Raw genomic sequence first — 22,991 nt, 5'->3', positions numbered from 1 at the left:
ACGAGTGACCTGAATATATGAATATTAAAAGTAAGGATTCAGTAGTATGTGCTGCAAAACAAAGATTTAAAACTGTCTGAAATTAAAAAAAAAAAGGAATCCTGTTAATGACTGAGGCTTATTAAGAACATTTGTATCATTTAGTTTCCAACCAGTGTTTACATATGAGCAGCATTATGTAAGCTCCATTTGTACCTTTGCCCAAGCAAAGAAGATCAGTAAGTCAAACTTTTAAGCTTGACTTACTTTTTTTTTTAAGTACCTCACAACAGCTCAACTTTTTTCCACTTAATTTTTAGTCTTGAAACGAAGTAGAGAGAACTAACTTTTGTTGTCTGATGCAGTACAGCTGCAGTATGCAGGATTTTCATGTTATGTGGGAGTTCTCCACCTAGTTCTTGAATCCTTTTCCAGGAATGGTTGGTACCTGTGTGTTTCAGAAGAAGGTAACTAGAGTGATTTATTGAGGAGGAGGAATATTGACCTTTGAAGAGGTTTAAAGCTGCTATCTATGTCAAAATAAAGTACAAAATGATGTTTGCAGTATGGTGAAAAAAATGCAATATAGAAACTTTTTATTTCTTGTACAGAGTAATCTGGGAAAAGTGTACATTATTATAAATTTATAGTTTATTCAATTCAAAAGTTAAAGATTAATTTCTTATTCCATAACTGTAAGTTGTTATTGCAATTCAGAGTGCCTTCAAATGTAGTGGTGGACAGAGCCTTTTTCTTGAGGGCTATATGCAGGAAAAAAGTTCTATGGTAAATTTGCAGCAATCCCCTTATGCGTGCTCCAGCTGCTTTGCTCAATCTCACTTTTCTTCCCCAAGCCTCTGACTGCTGGAGATATACACAGATCTGAAAAGCTGGAGATATGGCCAAGAAGAGGATCTGTTCAGGGTATGTGTCTCTTTTAAGGAGAGGGGAAACAACCTAGAGTGTTTGACTGGCAAAGCACCTAAATTTGCCTAATTCCCTAGGAGTCTATATGGCATTAGCAGCCTTAGGTTATGTTCTTTCTCAGGGTAAAGCTCTTGGTTTCTTACTGTTATATCATGTTTGATTTTCTATTTGGTGTATATGTTGTATACGTGGTGACATCTTGTATGTTCTTTAAATTTTGTGAAAAGAGTTGATTACAAGAGTTTGGTCTCTCTTGGATAGCTTAGGAAAACTTCCGATTGTGATGGTTCATCTGCAGGATAAGCTAACCAAGTATGAAACACTAGCTGCTAAGAGTTAGAGGTTCAAAATTCCACGAAGCATGTAGATTCTAGTTCCTCTCTTTGAATAAAATGTACTTAGTCTGTTATGTCTGGGTCCTTGGCACGAGCTAAAATATTCCCTTGTGAAGGCATCAAAAGCCTCTCAGGGATTTACTGCAGTATCAGAAGCCAGCATTTCCTGTCCATGCATCACAGTGTGATAAGCAACAGCTGGCTGCTACCCAAAAGTGTCATGGGAGCTGCAGTTCTGTGCCACAAATTACGAAGCGCTTTGGGATTATTGAAGATTACAGTCTCTAAAGGTGTAATGATGAATAACCCACTTAAATGTTTAAATATTTGTCCAGTTGAAGACAGTTCCCGTTAGGCCTTGAACTTGACCATGAGCAATTCTTTTTGTAGTTGTTTGGACACTGCATTAGTAGGCCTGAACTGTCTCTGAGCTTGGTAACTGATAAATTATGTTATTAAAATTATTAATTCTTTGTAGTCCAATAATTTAATAATCAAATGACAGTGTTCATAGGCAGTAAAGTCAAGTAGTTTGCTTTCATGGTGCTCATTGAGCCAACTTCACCATTTAGCGTTGCAGTTCTTACTCCTGGGTTTCCTGTTCTCTTACCTTCCAGTCATTGCCCAAGTTGTGCTTGCCTTGTTTCCCCTTCCCTTGCTGTGACTGCTTCTACTTATTGGCAGCAATGTTATTCAGTTGTATTTTAAGGGAAACGTATTGGATCAGAGAAAGAGAAAACTGGACAACTGTCCATTGTGCCTCAGAACTGCTTTGCTGTGAACCCTTCAAAAGAGATGCTTTGAATCTAGATTCTCTCTACACTTCTCAAATTGATGGCATATATACTAATGTTATTAGGATGTCTCAGTGAAGTGGCTTGTTTTCTGCAGTAAAATCTCTGTATATGTCTGAAATGAGATGAATCCTCACTGCCACCATAGGCAGGGCAAATATACAAGTAATGGGGAATAGTTTTATCTGTAACCTCATCAGTATGAGCTTAGTGCATCAAACATACACAACCTTTAATTGTAATGTCTTTTACTGAAGTGAAGAAAACTGATAAGAGGTTGTCATGAACCTCAGATTTCCTGAAGGTTGACTTTTGTATAGAATGTGACTTGTTTGACTTGAAAATTTGCTTTAATGTTCAGTTTTCTCTGTACAAAATAGTGATATTATAAATTGCAGCATTAAGAGATATCTTTTCTTAAGCATAGACAGCGACCAATGATATTCCCAAGTCAGTGGAAGTGCCAGCTCCAGAAATGCCAGAGCATAAGATTCTGATCTCCTTTATTGTAGAGGAGAAAATGTAATGCATCTTCTGTGCCTATTGATGTGAGGAGCATTGTAGGCGTTCTCCCATGCTGTGGGGGAAGAGAAGTCATAAGGGTGAAGAAAGAGCTTTTTTTTCCCTTAGGTTGAATTCCCTACTGAAGCTAATCATGCACCTAAATTCATCTGTTAATGATGTAGTTCTCCATTGTAGAAACTCGTGTGGGAAGGAGCATGTTTCACTTTGTTTTTTAAACCCACACTTAATTAAATTTGAAAACTATGCAAAAAGTTTGTACAGGAAACCTGAAAAGATTGAATGGCCAAGAATTTCTAATGTGGTCTCATAAATTCTTTCAATGGAATACTATTGGGTCATTCAGCAATTGCAAGAAGCACCCTGAAGCTTAATACATGAGAAATGGTGAAATAGAGTAAAGGCTAGTAGTAGTAGTTGCTGTTTTGCGAACAGTAGTCTGTTGATTTATGCCCAATGCAATCTGAAGTAAATGCTAAGTATATGTTCAGTAAGATGAACTTGGTGACAAAGGCAGAGCATTTCTTGTCTGTTTATATTGAATCTAAAATGAGAGAGAATTCAGTTTCAAAATGTCACTATAACATCTGTATAAACATATGTTAACAGATGTGCTGTTTGGAGCACTGTATAACGTCTGATTGCTTTTTAAGACTAGTCCCACTTGTTCAGAAAGGACTGAACCCTCCTGTTAAGATGAAGTTGTATTTTATTTCAGTAAAGTGCAAATTTAACTGTTTCAGGAGTAGTCTATCATCTTCATTCTAGTCGGAAAAAAAAGTCTCCAGACTCTTACAGTCTATTTTTGTAGATGCTGATTTGCGATAAGGGAGAAAGTGTTATCACCACACAGCACCTGTTAATTGCCTAAATAATGCAGGCATAAATTATGCAGGCTTCTAAAACAATGACTTGTCTCTTTAGCAAAAGGGGTAAAAAAATATAACTTAAGGATAAATTCTGGATATGCTCCCTGCATTTCTGTTGTGGTCTTTTTTGTTTGTTTGTTTGTTTTTGTTTAATGTTTTTATTGTGATGGGAACAACAAGTAAATGCTTGAGTCTGAGAATTATTACTGCAGAAGGTAGGGGCTTTTTTTTTTTTCAAATTTGCCTGAAAAGTTAAAACTACCTTTTATAATGGGGGGGGAGGATTAAAATGTTAAGCAGCCAGGTTACTGTGCTAACTATCCTTTTTAAGATGGGACAGATTGTATGTAGTTAGGCTGTATGTCAGTCTGTCTTTCAGCACATGAAGCGTTACTTGTAGAGAATAAATGTGTTGTTGGCCATGTACCTAATCCCTATTTGAAGTGCAGTTTAACCTGTATTGCTAGTTGTTATAAGCATGTCATACACGGATTTGGCAACAGTAAAAAAGTGCTTTCAGGAATGAAAACTAAGGTTAGGTTTTATTCTACTTTCAATATTACTCTAGTTGCAATGAAATATGTCTTGGGACATTTAGGTGCCATTCTTCAATTGACAAAGGTGCCTTACAGAATAAAGCAAGTCTGGTAGACAGAGATAGTATCTTTTATATCCCCACTTAGTAAGCAGGGGAAACTTGTGTGTCCGAGGAAGGGCTTGCAAGACCAGAAATGTTCTCAATCTCTCAATTTATTCTAGTTGTACTAATAAAAGGTATTACTTCTACCTGCAAACTTCCCTTCTCATGTCCTCATTGCTATAAATTCAGTCCTGCCATTGGTTATGTGAATTTTCAAGAAATTGCCACCAAATTATTAGTACATTTTATTTGCACTTTCATTATTTTGTTGTTGTTTCGTTTTGTTTGTTTGGTTTTTTTAGCTAGGTCTGTTGTTCGTTCTTGCATTCTGGGCCCAAAATGTGGCAGTGGACCAGGAGAAAGTTAGGCTCTGCTGTAAGAAAGCGTTCAAGCACATAAAGTATATTCAGGCTGAGTGTTTGCAGTGCAGACAACTACATTTTGAAAACACATTTCTAACCATGTAAATGCCAAAAGGCATCTCAACACGTCTCTTTTTCACCTTACACCACTGGGGTGATTCATAAGGCCACGGAAGAGTTGGATGAGTGGGTGTCCTTGAAGCATGTCTGACACAAGCCGAGATCAGTGCAAGGCAGAACAGTTACAGCTGACAGAGGAAGATGATCCTTATTCCTCCTGAATTTCATTTGGTAAAATACACAAACAGTCTTGAGGGCAGGGACAGAAACTGCATTTTCTCCCTACCCTTGAGTGCCCTTGCCACCAGGCTGGAGAATTTGCTTTAGACTGTAACAAGGAAGGTTGACAGGTATTCCATCTTCATGAATAAAGAGAGAGACAACAATAGGATACTTTATGTAGTTTGGGGGTTTTGCTATGATTGTCCTGATCTGCTTGAACATCTTTTAAGTTTGAAACTCGACTGACTTGGTGAAATGGTGCTTTTAGATATGCAGGAGCTAAAAAGGAAGAGCTCTGAAGTCCTGTTATTGCCAGCCAATAACATATTGACACCTGTGTGGAAGGTGATCCTCTAAACTGTGAAGATTCAGAATCTGTGTTCCTGCTGGTTGTGGTGTGTACCACATGGCAAATTCCGTTGCTGTGGTTACTGACCCAGCCTGCCACCTGTTTTGCCAATGACCAGGCCCAACAAAAATGATACCACCAGCAGGAAGAGAATCCAATACACAGACTGTATTGTAGACAAAAGCGTTAAGACATGAATGACCGCCGGGGGTACAAACAGATCAATCAGCTGGTACATAAACGACACCACCCTCAACGATCTCACAAAGGACATGACTCTGCCCACAACAGGTGGTATGAACAGAGACCCGAGGCTGCCCACAGTTGGCATGGGAAACAGCCAGACCAGCAAGCTGAACACCTATGATAAAGGTGCCCACATGGCGCCTCTCACCCGATCGACCCGTGTTCACAAAGGTCTAAACAGACCAGGGCCCAGCTCCAGGAGAGTCAGGAGGTCTGCCCTGAACCAGGAAGCTCTGGGGAGTGCACTCCACAGACAGACACTCCTGACTCCCTGCAAGTGGTCCCAGCTTTTATCCCCAAGCACACACCTGACCTTTGTCAACTCAGTGCAGGACCCCTGGGGCTCATTTCCCTTCTGGCTCTCCCTGCAGGGCCGGCCGCACCCTGGGGGGAAGCTATCAGGCAAACTCACCCCCTCTTTATGAAGGGCTGCGGGAACCACCCATATGTCAACCTTAATTCGGGGCTCGGGGTTCAGACCCCAGCATTTCACCACCGCACTGGCTCCTGTAGATGCTGGCCAGCCTCAAAGGGCCTGCACATGAGCCATGTGATTGTGAAGTGGTGAGGAGGCCGTTTCTGAGAAGGTTGGGGTAGGGTTGTGTTGTGTATTGGATGGAGAAGGATCATTTTACAGCTCTGTCTGAAGCCAAATATAACTCTGTTAAAAAGAACACAAGCTCGTCAGATGTTAAATGGCAGAACAGCTGTAGGTGTCATAGCTTCTGGCTTTCAACTGAGCATATGGCATAAACCTGGTGTAGCTGACTAGAAAAATCACTTTTAAGTATCGACACTGCCTTTGATCTTTCTTATTTTAGGCAGAGAGTTTTGTCAACTTTGAGTAGCTGTATTTTGGTTGCGGGGAAAATGGAAACAACTATGGATTTTTTTTTTTTTAAGATGCATAAAACACTAAGTTTTGTTTTTAAAAAAATAAATTCTCTCTTTTTCTAAGCTCTTGCCGCTTCTGAAATTGTAAATATTCTAGTCACTGACAGCACTATCCTATTGTGGAAATGCTTATGGTGTCATAAAATAAAGAATCAGAAGGATGCAACTTATTAGAGATCCTGTTTACCAGCATTTAATTAATGCTGCCTTCTGAAGTAGGAAAGAATACCTTCAGTGTGGGCAGATTTCTTAGCTCTGATACGTGAGAAGACACAGAGCCTTTGCTGTGTCCTCAGGAGAGTTGTTCCTGCGTTGTTGCCTGAGGATAGCTCTGTCACTGTGCGGTGGTCCATTGCTTATTTAAAAAAAAAGGGGGGGGAGTGGCAAAACAAAACTCAGACATTAAAAAAACCACCCCAGTATACAAGCAGCAATTGATACTTGTATGTTGGAATTCAGAAATAAACTTGCTTTTTATTGGTCCAAATGTCTGCAGTTTAAACATGACTTATAACACATGTATCATAATGATTGTCATCTGTAGTAATAAACTTCTAATGTGTGAGTCATAAGGATCTTTCCTAATAGATGGCCCCTGATTATTTTTTTCCCCCCTTTCTTTGTGGGTGGGAGGAGGGAGAGAGATGACTGTGGAGAGGGGATTTGGTTTGAATTAGCCATGATACAAACACTGAATTGAAAACTTTTGAGGCAACTCAGGCACCAGATGGTCTTCAGCAGCATGGCAGGCTTTTCTGCTAATATACCACAACCCTTTTAGCACCAGAGTTAAGATTTTTTGGTGAGGATTGTTCTGTTTGAAAGCCAGTAAGCTTTAGAGTTCTAAGGACTGCCAAAAATTGTACCTAATAAATTAAATTCCCTGGACATTAGATTGTTAAATAGAATTCAGCTGGTAAGTTCCTCGTAGCTAGCATAAGCTGGGTTTGAAGCTAGGGATGTTACCTCACTTATTGTTGTCAATATGAGTATTTTTAAGAAGGTCACTTGGTTTCTGAAACAAGGGAACAGCTTTTACATCTATAGAGCAAGAGGGATGGTGCATTTCAAAGCTGATTTGAAAGGGAGAGTGCATTCTGATTTCAGAGATGAGGATAAATGGAGTAGAAGAGACAAGGCAGCTTATATAATAACATTTATCTCGCAAGATCAACATGAGTTGCTCTTTTAAAATGCTCTTTAGGTATAGCAAGGACTTTGCAAGTAAATCTAGGTCTTTATTAAAAATGATCTTTTGACATTGTATAAATACTTCCTAGGTGTTTGTTTTCTACTACTAAATATCCAGTGGGCACATGAATTGATCTTTCATCTGGTCTGCTTCAAAGTGAGAAACTCCAAAGCTTTTCTTCCAGGGTTACAATACCTGTTAGGATGACTTGAGAGACAAATTGGAGCAAATGCTAAAAACATAAGATCTGGCATACAAAAGACAGGAAAGATAATCCCTAATCTCTTTGTTTTGAACTCCTCTATGTTCTGTGCCATTGCAGTTAATTCTGTTATTCTTTTAAGCCTTTCTCTAGATCATCCTTTAACATACATAAATCTTGCTTTGTCTGAACTTGGTTGCATCTTAATCTACTAACTGAACAATATACTGGAACTTGTGCAGTAGAAGAATCAATCTGTCACGCCACATCCTGAATGCTATACTTGCATGGTAACCTCAAAGTTATTTTAGCAGCATAAGTGCTATAGAGTGTCTATTCAAACTACCCCCATGCCTCACAAAAAAAGAAATTATTTATGTAAGAACAGTAACAGATATGGTATTCTCACACTTGATTTGAAACCATCAGTTGATCCTGTCTTAGACTTTGATCCTTACATATACCCTTCATACTGACCGGTCCTACAACTATGACCTGAGCAGGAAAGTGGAGGAGACGGTGTTTGACTTGCTTATAGTTAGGTGCTGTCGGTTATGTGTATATGCTATTTTACAAAATGCTCTGATATTACATTATTGGAGGCTGCAAACATTTTAAAATTGCTTTACCGGGCTAATGGCTGAAAATTTAGATAAGGATTAACTATTTCCTTTTACAAGGCTATAATTTTGAGCATTTACAAAAAAAAAAAAATATAGGAGCTGTGCTTGTGGGTGTCATTCAGTGCTTACATACAGAGACCCTGCAATTCTGTTTAACTGTTACAACGTGGACCATGCCCTTTAGAATGAAGAGGCCTTCTCACTGATGTTAATGCTTTTTTCCTCCCTGGATTTGAAGTGCTTTGCAAACTGTCAGGATACTGTATCTCTCTCATCTTCACACCAGAGGCGGTGCATAGCCTGCAAAATCAAAGCTTTCCCCCTAACCTTCTTCGTTGCTTACTCTAAGCATCACTAGTATCCTCATAAGAGAGGATACAGGGCCTGATTTCTGGTGGGGTTTTACACTGGAATAAGTAGAACTAACGATATGCACCCTGGAGTACCTCCCAGGCTAAGATAGAGAAGGATCAGCAGTGCCAGTTCCCTGGATTTTGGGAAAGGCAGAAGTACTCTGTTTCCAAGTAACTAGTACCTGGAATATAGAATTAATAGAAATTTCCCCCAAAGCAAAATACATATAAATAAATCTAAACAAGTCACTCTGTCTTCCCCATTTGTAAAGTAACATCACTTAAGTGCCCATTGCAGAAAAATAAATTCCATAAGTAAGACTGGGAAACATCCCACTTAAACTGACAAATTCCTTGAATGACTTTGAAAAATTTTCTTCTTGGAAATACTTCCTCCTTGTTTGCTGTTATGGGCAGTTGTGTTGGAACTATTCTTACTGTGCTTTGTTGTTTGTTCCTCTCAGGAATTCCTCGGCTATGCTTCGCTCACTTTGAAAACGGTCTTCTGTCAGAGAGGCTTGGTTGCAGGCAAGGAGCAGCAGACATGTTAAAGGCAAGGTGGCCAAAGTCAACTTGATGGTTATCCTTAACATTGGTACAGGGAATTAGTCTGCCATGACCAAATCACTGCATTCTCTTAAGACCTTTAAAGTTTCCACTTGGTTTGGGTAGCATGCTACAGCTGCACACTAGACAGCTGGAGCCCGTTCCTCCTCTTAGATGGACCTGGATCTTTTTCCATTCAAGTTTGTTAATTGGGTAGAACTTACAACTTTCCAAGAACAACTGCATTTTCTCCTCTCCTTGTCTGTGGCCCAATAAATTACAGGGAATGGCTTAACTGAGCTGCCCTTATTTTCCATATGTCGTTTTCTGGCATGTGACTGTTACCTAACCAGCAGCAATGAATGTTTTAGTGTGCCCAAATAACACAGCTCCATGTAGTGTGGTCATTACTAAAACATAAAACTTATCAGTGTCCTTGCCACGCTGGTGGTGCTCTAATATTTATGTCACCAACACCTCATTAGGAACACTGTAAGCTGTCCTCTTCACTTGGCAAAGATGGTTTAACAAGTCCACAGTACACGAAAGAAAAGAATCTTGTTTGAGCAGAAATTGTCTGGCAGTCACAACTAGGCTTTCTAGCAGAACCACACCATCTCCTCAGGACAGCTGAGGGAGGGAGGGCAAGCGGGCTGTCTGTAAGTGGTTGGATGTTTTAACCTCACTAGGCATGTTTGCCCATAATATTTGTTTAATGTTAGTAATAAGCATTTTAGTAAGGATGTGGTTCATATATGGAAGGTAAAAGTGAGGAAGCTGTTGTCAAGGAATATAAAGGATTGCAGATGTATTTAAACCCAAGGAATAGCATTTTCTCTAAAGTGAGATGGAAGAGTAAAGAGATGAAGTGGGGACATTAAGGGAGGACAGAGGAGGACTGGGTACCCCGGGCTGTATGAGGAAGAGCAGAGGATTTTTGCTTTATATATTCACAGCATAACTGCTGAGCTCTGTGACCTTCTAACATTGAGTCCCACCTCATTCACTGCATAGTGCTTTTACCACATTAGTTGATTCTTAAGCTATGGTGAGCTCTTCATGGCAGTGGCAACTCTCCTGTGCCTATCTGGCATGCTTGAGATCTTGGCAATCAAATAACAGATGAACAGCAAACATCTCAATACCTATTATTCAATTACTGCTTTCCAGCCATGGTATCACTATGCCACTTAATAATTCAGAAGTGATGGAGAGGTGGGGGAGTGAAAGGGCAGCAGCAATCTTTGTTTCTCTCTGTAGTGTGGTTCTTCCTTTGTGGCTCTGTAGTTACCACGGAAACGGGAGAGGGCTGGCACAGCACCGGTGGGGCTGGACTCAAAGTGGTGGGTCGGCTCTGTGGTAGACATGTGCACAAAGGGGAGAAAGCTTGCCTGCCTTCCATTTCTTTCCCTCAATGGTTTTGTGAAACGTAATTGTTGAACAGGTGATGCTCTCAAATACTCAAGTATTAAAGAGTCATTTTATTACTGATTCTAGTGAAAATCTGCAGTGTCAGAAAATCAGCATTACTGGTGGTCTGGAGGATCTGGGTGAGGTAGTGTAGGAATATAATTGTGGAGTCCTTGTTGTAGTCAGACTGTCACTGGTAGAAGATTGTTTAATGTGTTTGAAATGCACTAGCACTTTAGGGAATTGAATTACTGGAAAAAACTAAGGAACACTTCACTGACATTTGCTCAGTGCAGCATTCTCTGTTTTGATGATGGCTGAATCTCATTTTGAGTAATCAGAATATATCCTAATCAGCTCTGGCACTAGCTGTACTGACCTGCATGATGCCAGTCTCAGAAGCTGGCGTACAAGAGAAAGGGAGCAGCCCCTGGCATCTCCAGATTGTCATCATGGTTCCCGATGTCTGGGCAGGGTGAACAGTGAGAGGTAGAGGATGGGCAAGTGTGGTTACTCCACTGCTCATGCTTTAGGCCTCTATGCATCTTTAAGTTGCCTAATCTACTACCGTTAGCTGTGCTTTTTATACCTATGTTAGGTGCTCAGACTTTCAGCAATTACGCTGGAATTGTTCTGAGGGACTTTGGGCTATAACTACAGAGACTGTTCAGTATCTCTCTCCCTCCTTTCAATGATAGACTAGGTAAGGTTAAACAAAATTTTCTGTAACAAGTTAGTTTGTTGGGAGATGCCTGGCAACTGCTTGATTGCTTTAGAATAGGACCAAAACAGTAAAATACCAGGTAAAGGAACTCTCTTGAATTTTGTGGGGGAAAAAAAACAATACTCTTTTTCCACACCACAGAATTCTTTTGAAGTCTGCATTCAACAGGAGATTTGTCATTGTGGGAGCAATCTGTGCTGTTTAATTCCTTCTACCTAATGGATGTTACCTTGTTACTTGCAATTTGGAGATTTTTGTTGGTTTTAAATTTTCAGTTGTGGCTTTGTTGTGGTTTGTGGTATTGTGTTTTTGGTTTGTTGTTGGTTTTTGTTTGTTTGGGGTTTTTTTGTGTGTTTTTATTTTTGTTCTTATATTTTTATTTTTATTTTTTATTTTATCTTTATTTTTATTTTTGATTTTATAAAAATCAGTGTTTGGAGAAGTAGTTGTTCAGTAGTAGTGGTTTTTCAGCAGAAAATTGCTGAAAAATAGTAGTTAAAGATGGAGTTCTCTTCTGTTTCCTCTAGATATGGCACTGCTGGGCTTAGCTTTGATCCTCTCCAAATCTGGCATGTAAATGTGCTCTTGTTAACAGAAAAATATCTTCAATATAAACTTCAAATTGTGTCTAAAAGATTAGTTCATTGTCTCTAATATGTGCTTATCTGTAACAACTATTCTTCAGTTTGTTAACACACAAAATGGAATGAACTCCATCACAGTGGTTTTTATCACTGTTGCTTTTGTCAAAGTTAAAAATGCACTAAATTATTGCCACTGGATTCAGGAGAGGTCTCTGAATTCAGAAAACATCTGTTGGATATGTGATGTCATTTTTATGAAGTCATTCTTTAGATAAGAAATGCAGTTTAGAAAAAAGTATCTTCTGTTGTAAGTACGGTAAAATTGTTGTTATATCCTTGCAGGCTGATTTGGATTAATTTCCTGTTCTATGATACTGCAGTGAATAGCCTCTTTATCCCCAGACTACACAAAACTGCTTTGTTTTGCGTGAGGTTCTGCAATGCGTGCATGTTTCAGGGAGCTTGACTTCTAGGGACATATGTACATCTCCCCTCTGCCCCAGCAAATGATGTAAAATGAAAACTTTGCAGGCTATGAAAAAGCAACTGAGAAGCAGTTCATGTAAAACTGTGTGCTGTACACCCGTGCAAGGTTGCGTGTGTAATTCTGGCTCAGTTTGTGTAATCCTGATGCACAGCAACAATGTGATATGTCTGGAGCAGAAGATGCCATTGGCTTTGTAACTGGCACTTTTAGAAAGGATTTTACTTCAAACTTCAGCTGAAAATTAATCTCTGAATCTTTCAGTTGATGAATATATGTAATTAAAAAGATGTACCTGAATAGGGCTAAAACTCTAGTCCAAATGAAGGTTACAGGAATGCTTCAACAGAACTGATTCAGTAATATTTTTGCTTTTGGTGGTTCTTATCCTCTAGGAGTGTATTAGAAATGCTGTATCTAATAAAACATGATACTCTGCCTCACAAGCCAGCGATTCTAAGCTCAGAAGCTGATTCTGGTGGTACTCATTGCTGAGGTGTAACCAGACAGGATCTGAACACTGTAGAAATTGGCCCAGGGTGCTAGGCGCTGCATGCTAGGACTGGTTACCCTTTTGACTATTACCTTGTTTCAGGGTTAGTTTGGTAGTTTTGGTGGTTTTTGTTTTTGTTTTGTTTTGTATTTTAATAATCTAAAGAATATGACAGTTATTCCTCCCTCCAAAAGAAATGGTAAACCTAAGCTTCCAAGACTTACTGTAATCATTTCTAAGTGGCCCTCTTCATTTTAAACAGGTCAACTATAACAATTTACTTACAATAGTTTGTGAACAAGAATGTTGACTCTAATGTTCTCCACTGTTGATTTTTGCTTCTAATTTAGATAAAGGACATTTGTGATTATTTAAAAAAAACAGTTCAGAAGAAGGGATGGCATTGAGAAATATAGGACTTAATGTTTAAGAAATACTGGAAGAAATGGATTTTAATCTTGCATGTTAATTTAGGGTTAAAATGTTCTAAATAAGGAGAACTTCGCTGTTAAAGTTCACTAAAAGCTGCTTTATGAGTCTCAAAAGCACTGAATTGGATTTTAAATCCAACTTTTCTTGATTTAACAGAAAATAGTTAATTTTGTGTAAAGCTATGGTTTTCTACGATCTTTTTTGATAGATCTTTTGTGTAGATACCCCAGTTTGTGTGTGTAGTAACTCTTACTAGCTTTCAAAAGGATTGACTTGTCTCTTGCATAGAGGAACTCTTAAAGAGTTATTGAGAAAAAATATTTGGGTTTTTTTTTAATGTTTTTAAAATTTTGGTATGAATCAAATGCAATTTCTGCTGCAAGACTTCGAGGATTAAAGCTGAATTTACAGATGAGGGAAAAAGGCCTTAGAAAATTAAAAGCATTTTAGGGGCCTGCAGCTCATTTTGTAAGATCATAAAATTATTTCATCTTGCACAGATGAGGGAGTCATCCTCTGCACAACTCATCTACCATTTTAGCTGATATTGGCAGGCTTTATAGGAGTGCTTTATCCCTTTGATTAGACTTTGATTGCCACTCAAGAGCCAGACACAGCTTGCAGCTATCTCACTTCAGCTTGTGCAAGCGTATGCTGAAAGAACACAAAGATAGGTGTTTAAGTACGTCCCTCCATCCTCTGTTTGAAAGGCTTATTAAGGTTAATCAAAAAAAAAGAATCCCTTATTTTTTGACAATTTTGAGCTTTGGTTTGCAACTGAGCGCCCCTCAGAGAGGATTTTGAAAGTTTACTTGCCTCTCTGCTATGTATTTTCAGGTGCTCTCACAGTTGGCCTTGTGCGACAGTGTCAAACCATCCATGGACGTGACAGGACCTGTATTCCTCCACGGCTGCCTCCTGAGTGGGTCACTACGTTATTTTTCATCATTATGGGAATCATTTCACTAACTGTCACGTGTGGTTTGCTGGTGGCTTCGCACTGGCGAAGAGACGCTACCAAATATGCCCGCTGGATAGCTTTCACTGGAAGTAAGTGACCGCAGCTACACCGCTGGCCTGGACGCAGGAGAAACTGGTGGAGTCTAAAGAAACACTACAGTGTTCTCGAGGAGCAGTGGTTAGGGCTCTTAATATACAAAACATTCCTTCTCTTTAAATGCTATGTCTAAGGAAGAATAAAATTCTTCAGAAATCAAGGGGCTGATATTTTAAGTAACTATAATTGAGAGGGGTTAATAGTCTGTGGGCCCGAAGTGAGAGGGAGGCCTGACCCCTTTACCTTCCTTGGGCAGTGCCATTAATTGACCTAAGATAATGAGCAGGGGTAGAAGAGGTCAATCCTCAATTGTGTGTCTGACAGTCTTTCATACTTCCCCACTCCCACATATCCAGGACTTATTCCTAGCAGAACAGAATGACTGAGATTCCCTCCCCTAGGAAGAGGAGGCATCTGAGACTTACTGCTGTCTGAAATCCATCCGTACTTTGGGTGTCTCATGAATATCTCATTCAGGGCTGATGCTAGTTCAGTCCTGCTTCATGCTCACAGCGGGTGTTTTATTCAGAATAGCTGCATCCTAATTGGCTATGCAGGAGAATTGCCTACTGCAGAGCATCTGCTGTACTTCACAGCACAGACAGTTTTGCTTCCATAGGTGACTTGCAGCAGTGCTTTAGCTGGAGGGAGCAGTACCAGTGCTTTTCTGCCTCCCTTGACTCTGCTCCCTGTGAGCACCAGCATAACTCCTCACAGCTGAGCCTTCTCTAGCAGAGTGTTTCTGCACAGGGAAACATATCCTATGGCTACTTCAGTTGAAAAGAAAAACAGCTATAACGAGTAAGGGGAATAACTCAGACTTCCTTTTCTTGGTGTGCGTTACAGGCGTAGCCCAACTGTGAAATGGTGCCTTAATGGTGGGGATGACAGCATGAAAAAAATCAAAACCTGAGGGCTTTTAAATTGACTTGAATTATGACATACCACTAAAGGTAGTGTGAACACTAACTAGAAAATGCAAGTTTGTGGTTTACACAGGCACAAATAAGGTTTATTGAAACTCTGTGACGTCTAATGCTATCTAATATGAATGAGACTTAACCTTGTTTTGGGGAAGGGAAAAATATAAAAAAGCACTTGGCTTCAACAAAGGTACTCTGCTGAAGCACTCGTAGAATCAAAGCCATCCTTCTGACAACTTTGCTATGCAGCATATTAAATTATCAGTGCAGCTCTTGCAGACGATGGAGCTATTGAAATGCTGTATCTGTTGTGATTGACTTTTAATTTCCAGTGAATGATTAAAATAGCAGACATGAGTATTACTGAATACTCCATCCCAGCCTTTCCAGTGCCCATGTTTATCTAGATCTATTTCATGTATCTCTAATGTATGCAGGGAGGGTTTAAACTCAAAATGCTGTGTAAAATTAAGATGCTTACAGTAAGCTGAAGTCAAAGTGGTAGGGTAAAGAGGGTTTTAGGAGTCCTATATATTAATAGTTGATAACACAGTTTATTTACTGTGGCTTTTTTTCTTAATTCAGAGCTTAAGTTTTGGGATTTACATATTTTAATGTTTTTTAAAGTATCTCAAATTGTCACGTCCCTGCATCTTTAGCTTTTTACAGCTGTGATGGTTAGTTCAACCAAAAACCTGGTACAATAACGCCATTTTTTTCTCTAGATTTTTTTAGGCTTGCAACAGGTCCGTTATTAGAAGTCTAAATATAGAAAGACATTCTTTTATTTCAGCACTTGCCTTTTTGTTTTGAGATGTTTAATAATGAAACATACTAATTTCTTCTTTTGCAAGTTAGAATTATTCATATTTCTATTAAGATTTGATTGCTGCATTGCCAAAATTCTAAAATTCAGTCGTTTTGGTATTCATCTGTAATACATCAATTCTGAACTTTGCCTTCCTGTTAAGAATGCTGATGGTAAATTTTATTGCTTAACTCAGTTGTAAGAAAAATCACTTTTTGAAAAACAGTGAATGGCAGGAAGAGTTCTGTGGGTTTTTTTTTTGGTTGTTTGGTTATTTGTTTTGTTTTGTTTTGTTTTTTTCCAAAAAGTTGATGAGAGTGACTTCTGTGGTTCATTGGATGGCAGCACAAATTAGTAACCTATTCATAGATCTGTATTAGGAAACATATAGCCATGTGGAATCAACTTGCAATACCATGAACAAGTCTTTCCTGTGAAGTGCTAGTGCTGTAAGATGAAAACACGTGTAACTCATTAGAAGGGGAGTAGGGAAAACTTTGTAGTTGTATTACATCTCTTCTGCAAACAATTTCAAGTCTCAACAGCCTAGTACAGGCTGCTAGCAGATAGTCCTCTCACAGAACTTCCTGAACATGACACAGAATATGCTATCTTAGGCAGGCAGGGAAGTCTGCTGGGATTGCCAACGGCAGCTCTGGGAGTGGCAGCTCTATTCTCTTCAAATCCAAGGGGGTCTAGAGTAAATCATCCAAGGGCAAACAAATCCTTGTGCTTACCCCTTTCCTCTCAACTCTGACAGCAGCAAGGGAAGCCTGGTAAGAGGTCACTCTTGCCCAGGTCATGCTGGAATTTAGGTGTAAATATATAGCTTAAATCTTTCACAGAATTTTTGCTTGTAAGCGCGTCATCTTTTGACTCCAGATTTTTTTCAACTGTGTACCTCTAAATATGAATCATTGCTGGCAGTGCTCTTGTCTATCTTGTTTAGCTAAGGGACATAAAAAGGACAAAAGTTTGATCTGTCAATTCTCTTTCCTCTATACACCCAAGAGAGTATTTACTAGCATAGCGTTTGCACCTTTCCACAGCCACTTGTGGTTTTACTGCACAGAAACTTGTCTTTCTGGCTTCTTTGCCAAACAGCTTTGTGGTCAGCAGAGATACTTCCCTCCTCAAGGTCATACTGCATGCGTGACAAAAGTCTTCTGAAGGCAAATGTGAAAGTTCTCCTTTGCTTACTGTAGAGAAGAATCTTTGAAGAACCACAGTATTCCTACTGATGCAATAGGTATTGTCACTGTGGGCATAGATACTATCAAAACTGTCACTGATGTTTGAGTCCTGTTAACTGTAGTACCAAACTGATAGGATGTAATCGAGAGTGTATTCCTTCTTGGTGTTTGCTTGGGCACTGCCCAGGTCTTGGTGTTTCTTCAGAGAATGAGATTCTAATTCACATCTGTGCCTCGTATTGATAGCAGCCAAAGATCTGATGAGCTGTTCCTTTGCACTGTATTATTTACTTGTTGTTCAGGCGTGAGCTAACTGCCTACCACCATCCCAGCTTCTGTACTACTACATCACTAACTGCACCCTGTGACACAGTGGCATAAGCTGGTAGCAGAAAAGTAACCCCATGTATCTCAACCTGCTCCTTTTTTGCTAGCCCTGCTTCAAACTTAGGTAATCCCCGTGCGTCTTCAGGGTGCTCATTATGCCATTTTCTGCTTTAAAAGAGAAGATGTGGTGAACCTATGGTAAATCTCAAATGTCATTTCCATAGTCCTCGGGACAGATACTGTTAGGTTTGAGAATTGCAAAACATGTCCAGACCTTATTCTCTGTGGAAGCCACCTAGGTGGTCTCATGTATGTTATAACAGTCTTGGCTATTGCAGGAATTCACAGAGCTCCCACAAGATCTGTTTACCTCTTGCACAGATTCAGGTTTCTTACCATCTGCTACAACTAGAAAGGGAATTCTGTGTCTGCTACCACTGGATCGGTGCTTCTCTGAGATGTATCAAGGTAGGAGATGCTGGACAGAAAAATAGTACTTCTACCTTTTTTCCCAGCAGTTATCAGAAAGTCTGTTACTCTTTTTGCCTGAGCAGTTAAACATTCATGAGTGTAACAGACTTGCTTTCTGGCAGGCAAGTAAAAATGGGGCAGGATAATCACATTCTTAACTAATAGTAGCTATCCTGCAAACACCTCTCTCTGCTGTCCCCAGTGAATAAAGTGCTTCTTGAGTTATTAAAGATTTGTACCAGGTGCTGCTTTCTATGTTATGCATCTTTTAAAGAGGCAAGCAGGTATTAAAATGAGCTCTCTAAAAACTAGACCATGGCTTTTTCCTTCTTTTAATATACTGTATCCTAGATTTTTTGAAGTTTTCATTGGATGCTCAAAACAATTTCAAGCTAAAGATTTACAGGAACTAGATCTGGTTTTGACAGCCACCATTCAGAAGCAGACTAGAAATTATTATGTTTTGTTACCCAAATATTTTATTAATAGAAATTATAGTCATTAAGTGTCTTTTCTGCAAATTTTCTTACCCAAGGAAGAATTTGAAATCAAGAGCAAGTAATGTTGAGAGAGAAGTTCTTTATGGGTTGCTGGGTTTGTGGAAATTGCCTGAGTTGGTACTAGCAGATATGCAGAGATAGACTTGGGCTACAGCTTGTATAAGAAATTCCTATTCTCTAGTTTACAAATCTCCTTCTAAAAGAACACACACAAAGTTATCTGAGCACTTCATATATTGAATTTTTTCCTTATTCTCTTCTTTTTTAAAAATAAATTTTTGATGCAGTCTTTTCTTAATAACTACTCAAAATTTTGCAATAATTTCTTTGCCAGGCTTCCTAATCTGACAGAGGCTTTGATGAATCTTGGTTTTATTTGCTAGTTTAGTAGACTAAAATTTCAGACCATACTAAGAAAATTGCTTGGATACCCTCACAGCAGAACACATGGGCTGGTGCCTACCCACAGAGGAAGAGGAAAGATGGCTGATTACTTCTGTAGCAAATGTTTGAAATGTGCTAGCACATCAGCATTCTACACACTGCCTGCGCCTGCAGGAACATAAGGAGATGCTCTGCTTGGCAGGTCTCAGACCTAGGAGCACTGGTGCATGTGTGTACAACACACCTCACAGATCAGTGGTTTATCAGAGAGGGATAAAGATCTATTCTTCAACCATATCCATGAGGCCATCAGAACTTTTCTAGCTGTGTAGTTCTTGAATGTAATAAAGGAGATTTAATTTTTAAAGTGCAGGTTGTTTTCAGAATCCTAAAGCTATTTCCTAGAAGTCTGTTATAGTAAAACAGAACAGAAGCTTTGTAAATAACTGGAATGCACATCAGGGACAAACTGGATGTAATAGGAAGCATGCTGAGTTATGGTAATGTAACACATCCTCAGTATATTGTTCAAACTGTTACTGATAGCATGTAATGCATGTTGCATTACTAATCACACATCAACCACTGTTTTCTGGACCACTCAAGTGTAGAACTCTTCTACGCTTATTCAGATCTTCTTAAGAACCACATGGCCAAGCTTTCTGTCCTCAGATGGGCCAGCTGCTTGTTAAGATACAATTAAAAGAAGGGAAACATTCTTTAAGAGTTGGTTGGATTGTGTAGTGTGGAATTACATGGACCAATAATCATGTAAATTAAAATCTTGTAGACTATTTAATGCTTAACGTCTAGTTGCTGATTCTCTGGTTTTATTTTAATAGATGGCTTAAAGAGGTAGCACTGGGCAAGAATGTAGTAACAATGTAGTTGCCAGATGTCTTTTGTTTGTGCTCTTTTTCTTCAAGTAGTCAGTTGGTGCTGTCCCATGAACTGCGAGACTCGAGCTCCCTCTAACGGAACCTTTGCTTTTTTCCTGCTCCGTGTTGTCGGCTGAAGGAAAAGCTGATCCTAGGGGTAGCTGCTCTTGACTCAAGGTGTTGTGAAAGCTGCTTCATGTCTTTCGGGAAGCAAGGAGAAACTGATGTTCTGACGTGCATCGTGGTTTATGAAACTGCCCTCTTTTGTTTATGCCCAGGTCCTACTTGGACACTTTTTGAGTTCAGATCGACCATGCCCATACCTAGTCTCTTCTATAGAACATCAGTGTTTTTTCCTCAGAGCATTAAGTTATAAAAAAGTGATAAACTATTTGTCTTGGATAAACATGGAGTCCATTGAAAGAGTCCATTAAAATGTTTTTAGTATGGACATGTGTTGTGAAAATGTTGTGACAAGAACCAAAGATACACCCAGGGAAGCACAGAAATGCACCTGAGGAGAAAATGTGAAATACAGCTGGGGAGGAAAAGGCTGTCTCTCTGTGCTGTCTCAGGGCGTCCCGAGGCGGGGACACAGCGAATTCGTCAATCTGCCCGCGCATCGCTATGGTGCTGAGTTCATCCTGTCCCAGTCTTGGGGCCGACATTGGGGTGATATTTATACCCAGATTCATACACTGTACCACCAGATGTGGGTGGGGATGCCTACAGATAAGATTATGTTAATGCTGCAAAGTCCATTGATTTACACCCGCATGGGTAGAGGTATTGGCTCCCTTTGTTTAGGGCTAAGACAAGGGAAGGCTGGGACCATGAGGCCTCCGCCCCATTTTGAGCTCCTCCAGGCATCCAGATAACACCAGATATCGATCTAGTGATGGTTGCCACATTTGCCCAGTGCTTGCCACCTGGTCTGATGCTGAGTTTCACGCTTCCAAGCATGTAGCTGCATGGTGTACGTGACTTGGACTTTGTCATCAACTGTGTTCTCGTTATAACATGTAACACTGTAGCTGGAGAAACTGGAGCATGTTTATTTAGTCAGGAAGAGCAGTAGTGAAGTTATATTACAGAATATTGAAGCTGCACCATCCACCATTTCTGCATTTGGAAAGACTAGAGACTCTGTCCTGGTAAGGCCAAAGGGGACGGGCAAGCTCCTGAATTTATTTTACGTACCTTTGGAAACAAGCAGCTGCAGCACTGCTGACTTGCAGGGGAACCAGTGGTTAAGGTGATGGCTACTACTGTCACCAGTGGTTTTTTTTTGCTTGTTTGACTTTCAGGGAAGCTCAGGCAGGGAGCAGCATCCCCAGAATTTCTCTGTCTCTTAGTGGTGGAAAAGAGAAAGGAGAGACAAGGACAGAACCTGTGTCCTTTATGAACAAACAAAAAGCAGCAGTATGTATTAACTGACAGAAGACTGAAAAAATTAGCATATAGGCACTTCATTCAGCCAGGAGCATTGTAACTTGGCTTGAATTTTCTTTTTCATGTGACTAAGGTTACAAGTCAATTTTGAGGACTAGGAGAGGCTTCAGTGTCAGCTGTGCCTCATTGTAGGAGATGGGGGTATGTGGCTTTATCGGATTGGTGGGAATATTTCTTCCCCCAGATGTAATTTAGATTTGGCTGAATGGGTAATGGAATCCACACAGAGTCAGTTGTAAGCACAAACCATGTACGTAAGTCTAACACTTCAGGAGAAATAAAAAGCCTCATTGCTTTCTTCTCTTTGTTTTTGGCATCTGAATATGCAGCTTTTGACTAAGAAGCTGAGGTTGAACTGAGTCAGAAAACACTTTGTATTTCAAAGGAAAATCTTAAGATATTTAGTTACTTAGGGAAATGTTCATTTAACTTGAGAAAACTGGTATATTTTAAACTAAAAGAATCTGCAATTATAATCTATGTGCTTCTATTTTTAGTAAAACTTTCACAGAAAATTAATTTATGTGGAATAATAAGAGAAAAAGACAACTGATAATAGGAGTTTCTTCAGTGTTGAATATTAGTTTATCTTGAATCTAGGGAAAAATGACTTTAGAATAACTGGAGAAATAATGAGCTCTGACTAAACTTGTGTTTAGTATTATCCACCAAATTTTTATTCTGTAAAGACATTTCATGATCTAATGAGCAGAACTAAAATTACAGTCAAAATGGTGATCTTACAGTCTTTCTTGGGAGTAGATGAATGTTTTAAAAGCAAGATAAAGCCTATTCAGTCATTTCAAGCAAGTTAGGTACTCTTCAGTTCAGTCAGAATACTTTGCTAGCTTTTCTGGACTGCTGTATGAACTGGTAAACATTTTGACTTCAGCATAGCAGTGACCATTTTTTCTTTTCTCTTTTCTTTGCAGTGATTCTGTTCTGTATGGCAGCCCTAATATTTCCAATAGGATTTTACATCAATGAAGTTGGAGGTCAACCATATAAATTACCCAATAACACAGTGGTTGGGTCTTCATATGTACTGTTTGTCTTATCCATTTTCTTTACAATAGTGGGACTTCTATTTGCTGGCAAAGTTTGTTTACCTGGCTGATGAATGTCTGAACTTTCTTTTGGAACTTTGTTTTGGAAAAGAGCAAGACGTCAGAATTGCATTCTCAGGAGGATGCCTGGATCAGACTGTCGGACACTTACTGAAAAGAGGAATGCTTTGACTTGTTCTCACTATGCACTTTGGATGAAAAAAAAGGAGAGCCTTTCCCATAACCAAATACAGACAACGTTGACTAATCTCCTGAGCATATTTAATGCAGTCAGGTCTGCACTGTGATAGGAACTAGTGAAGAATACTTTACACTGAGAAGCATAATGCCCCATGTTACTGTACTGTTCCTGTTTTTAACGTCTTAACGATTTGGAAGTCAAAGTATTTATGGACTTTGTGGTAGACCAGAGGGTTGCAGAGGAATTCAAGCGAGGCTGGCCTCGCTGTTTAGGAGATTAGTATTTTACATCTTCCTTCTGATGCACAAAGCCTTTGGCACCAATGTGGATCAATCATGCATTACTGCACCAAGAAGCCAATAGATCAAAACATGTTCTCTAAATGTGTGTAACAGCAAGAAGACATACATCCCCTCCTCCCCCATAAGCTCTACAAAAACACTAAGGAACATTTTAGAGGGGGATTTCTTCCTTATATTTATATAAATATATATATAAATATATATAT

At 39.4% G+C, this 22,991-nt stretch overlaps 1 protein-coding gene across 1 annotated transcript; it reads left to right on the top strand.

Annotated features, from left to right (window-relative positions):
- Window positions 1-833: 833 nt before the first annotated feature.
- On the top strand, window positions 834-22,352 carry LOC103778050 (chromosome unknown open reading frame, human C16orf52; the record flags this gene model as incomplete). The annotated part of the gene is made up of 3 exons (XM_008945618.1): window positions 834-903; window positions 14,080-14,292; window positions 22,168-22,352. Coding segments are annotated over 3 exons (468 nt in total), but the record flags the coding sequence as incomplete, so codon positions are not given.
- Window positions 22,353-22,991: the final 639 nt, after the last annotated feature.

This window comes from Merops nubicus, unplaced genomic scaffold (assembly GCF_000691845.1).
Source record: "Merops nubicus isolate BGI_N331 unplaced genomic scaffold, ASM69184v1 scaffold15728, whole genome shotgun sequence".
NCBI lineage: Eukaryota > Metazoa > Chordata > Aves > Coraciiformes > Meropidae > Merops > Merops nubicus.
This window is presented reverse-complemented; position numbering and strand designations above follow the sequence as displayed.